The sequence below is a fragment of the Heteronotia binoei genome, unplaced genomic scaffold, assembly GCF_032191835.1.
Source record: "Heteronotia binoei isolate CCM8104 ecotype False Entrance Well unplaced genomic scaffold, APGP_CSIRO_Hbin_v1 ptg001995l, whole genome shotgun sequence".
In the NCBI taxonomy this organism is placed as follows: Eukaryota; Metazoa; Chordata; class Lepidosauria; order Squamata; family Gekkonidae; genus Heteronotia; species Heteronotia binoei.
Window position 1 is genome coordinate 39,323 of NW_026800492.1, and position 2,567 is coordinate 41,889.

The 2,567-nt window shown below is 54.9% G+C and overlaps 1 protein-coding gene across 1 annotated transcript; it reads left to right on the forward strand.

Moving 5' to 3' along the window:
• Positions 1 to 203: 203 nt before the first annotated feature.
• On the forward strand, positions 204 to 2,364 carry LOC132565924 (uncharacterized). The gene is made up of 3 exons (XM_060230546.1): positions 204 to 1,571; positions 1,680 to 1,917; positions 2,023 to 2,364. The coding sequence occupies exons 1-3, from the start codon at positions 204 to 206 to the stop codon at positions 2,208 to 2,210; spliced, it is 1,794 nt and encodes a 597-aa protein (XP_060086529.1). The 3' UTR covers positions 2,211 to 2,364.
• Positions 2,365 to 2,567: the final 203 nt, after the last annotated feature.

Consider the following 2,567-nt stretch of genomic DNA (forward strand, 5'->3'; position numbering starts at 1 on the left):
TGTCACATACAAAGCTTTCCTCCCCTCTGATAACCGGAGGGGAAAGAGACTCCATAGTTTCAGACCCACCACATTTTCACATAACTAAAACTTGGTTGTCTGAAATACTTAGGCTCATCATGCTTTCTCTTTTTTATTCAGAGCAAAACCACCCATCCTCCCAGAGGAAACGCAAATTACATCTTCCGCTAAAACTCAAGACGATGAGTGGGCAACAAAGGCAGAGCAGCTCTTGCTGTGGTGGCGGCGGCGGAGGAGGTGGTGGCGGAGGAGGCTCTTCATGCTGTGGAGGTGGCGGCGGAAGTAGCGGAGGAGGTTCCTCTGGACAACAGAGGCAAGGGTGCTGCTGCTGTGGTGGAGGTTCCTCTGGTGGATCTTCTGGTGGGATGCAACAGATGCAAGGATCTGGATCCAGCTGCTGCAGTGGAGGAGGATCGAGCGGCGGCAGCAGCGGACAGATCATAATCGTCTCAGGAGGCAGTGGAGGAGGGCAGTGCTGCAGCGGAGGCGGAAGCAGCGGAGGACAATCTTCCGGATGTTGCGTGGGAGGCGGTTCTGGTGGGGGATCAGGAGGCGGACTGAGTCAGATGAAGATTCCATTGATCAGCGGGGGTGGTGGATGTGGAGGAGGCAGCTCTGGGGGAGTTAAGGTTATAGCTGGAGGCGGAAGCGGCGGGTGTTGTATTAGTGGAGGGTCCAGTGGTGGAGGTGGTGGCTCAGGGGGTGGTGTTAAGATTATAAGTGGGGGATCTGGAGGAGGAGGTGGTGGAGGATGTGGTGGCAGTTCAGGGGGTGGCATTAAGATTATTGGTGGGGGATCTGGAGGTGGTGGAGAATGTGGTGGCTCTGAGGGTGGTGTAAAGATTATTGGTGGGGGATCTGGAGGTGGTGGAGGATGTGGTGGCAGCTCAGGGGGTGGTGTAAAGATTATTGGTGGGGGATCTGGAGGTGGCGGAGGATGTGGTGGCTCTGAGGGTGGTGTAAAGATTATTGGTGGGGGATCTGGAGGTGGTGGAGGATGTGGTGGCAGCTCAGGGGGTGGTGTAAAGATTATTGGTGGGGGATCTGGAGCTGGTGGAGGATGTGGTGGCAGCTCAGGGGGTGGTGTAAAGATTATTGGTGGGGGATCTGGAGGTGGTGGAGGATGTGGTGGCTCTGAGGGTGGTGTAAAGATTATTGGTGGGGGATCTGGAGGTGGTGGAGGATGTGGTGGCAGCTCAGGGGGTGGTGTAAAGATTATTGGTGGGGGGTCCAGTGGTGGTGGTAGCAGTGGTGGCCAGAGTTCAGGATGCTGTAGTGGGGGAGGGAGTGGTGGTAGCTCAGGTGGCAAGACCATCATAATTTCATCTGGTGGAGGTGGTGGCAGTGGTGGCCAGAGCTCTGGCTGTTGCATGGGAGGAGGGTCCAGTGGTGGTGGCAGCGGCCAGACCATCATAGTGCCATGTGGTGGTGGTGCTGGCGGCAGCAGTGGTGGTCAGAGTTCTGGCTGCTGTATAGGAGGAGGATCTGGTGGGGGCTCCCAATCTATGCAGCAGAAGCAGAGCAGTGGTGGCCAGAGTTCTGGCTGCTGCCTGGGAGGAGGGTCCGGTGGTGGCAGCGGCGGTGGCTCAGGCGGCCAGGTCATCATTGTTCCATCTGGTGGTGGCAGTTGTGGCCAGAGCCAGAGCTCTGGGTGCTGCATTGGAGGAGGTTCCAGTGGTGGTGGAAGCTCAGGTGGCCAGACCATCATAGTGCCATCTGGAGGTAGCAGTGGTGGCCAGAGCCAGAGCTCTGGATGTTGCATTGGAGGAGGTTCCAGTGGTGGTGGAAGCTCAGGTGGCCAGTCCATCATAGTGCCATCTGGAGGTAGCAGTGGTGGCCAGAGCCAGAGCTCTGGATGTTGCATTGGAGGAGGTTCCAGTGGTGGTGGAAGCTCAGGTGGCCAAACCATCATAGTGTCCCCTGGTGGGGGGAGTGGTGGTCAGAGCCAGACCTCTAGCAGTTGCCTAGGAGGAGGGTCTAGTGGTGGTGGAGGTGGCTTAGGTGGCCAGACTATCATAGTGTCACCTGGTGGTGGTGGTGGCAGCAGTGGTGGCCAGAGCTCAGGAGGCTGCCTTGGAGGAGGGTCTGGAGGGGGCTTTCAGTCTATGCAGCAGAAGCAACCCCTTGTGATTCCGTCCTCCATATGTCAAACCAAGCAGTCTTCTCAATGGCCACTGGACAAGAAGTAAAGTCCCTCTTTTTTTTTTTTGCACCCTGTTTTCATTCAGTGACGAATCAGGTCAACGTGTCCGTATTTCAGATTCTTGTGGTATGACCTCAAAGTAGTTAATCTTTGCATGTTGCATGCTTTGTTGTTCTGCACACCCCACCTTGTCCTCTCTTGTATTTTTTAATGCATGTGCCATCATCCGAAAACTGTGATTATTTGTACTTCTACGGTGGAGGAGGTTAGCTTTATCCTCCATTCATTTCTTGCTCCTGTCTCCACTGATGCAACGGAGATAATGCAGCTGACTTGACATTGAAAAAGCAAAAAAAAAAAAAATGTTTATGTCGTCTTCCTTTCTTGATGGGTGCTCCACTGT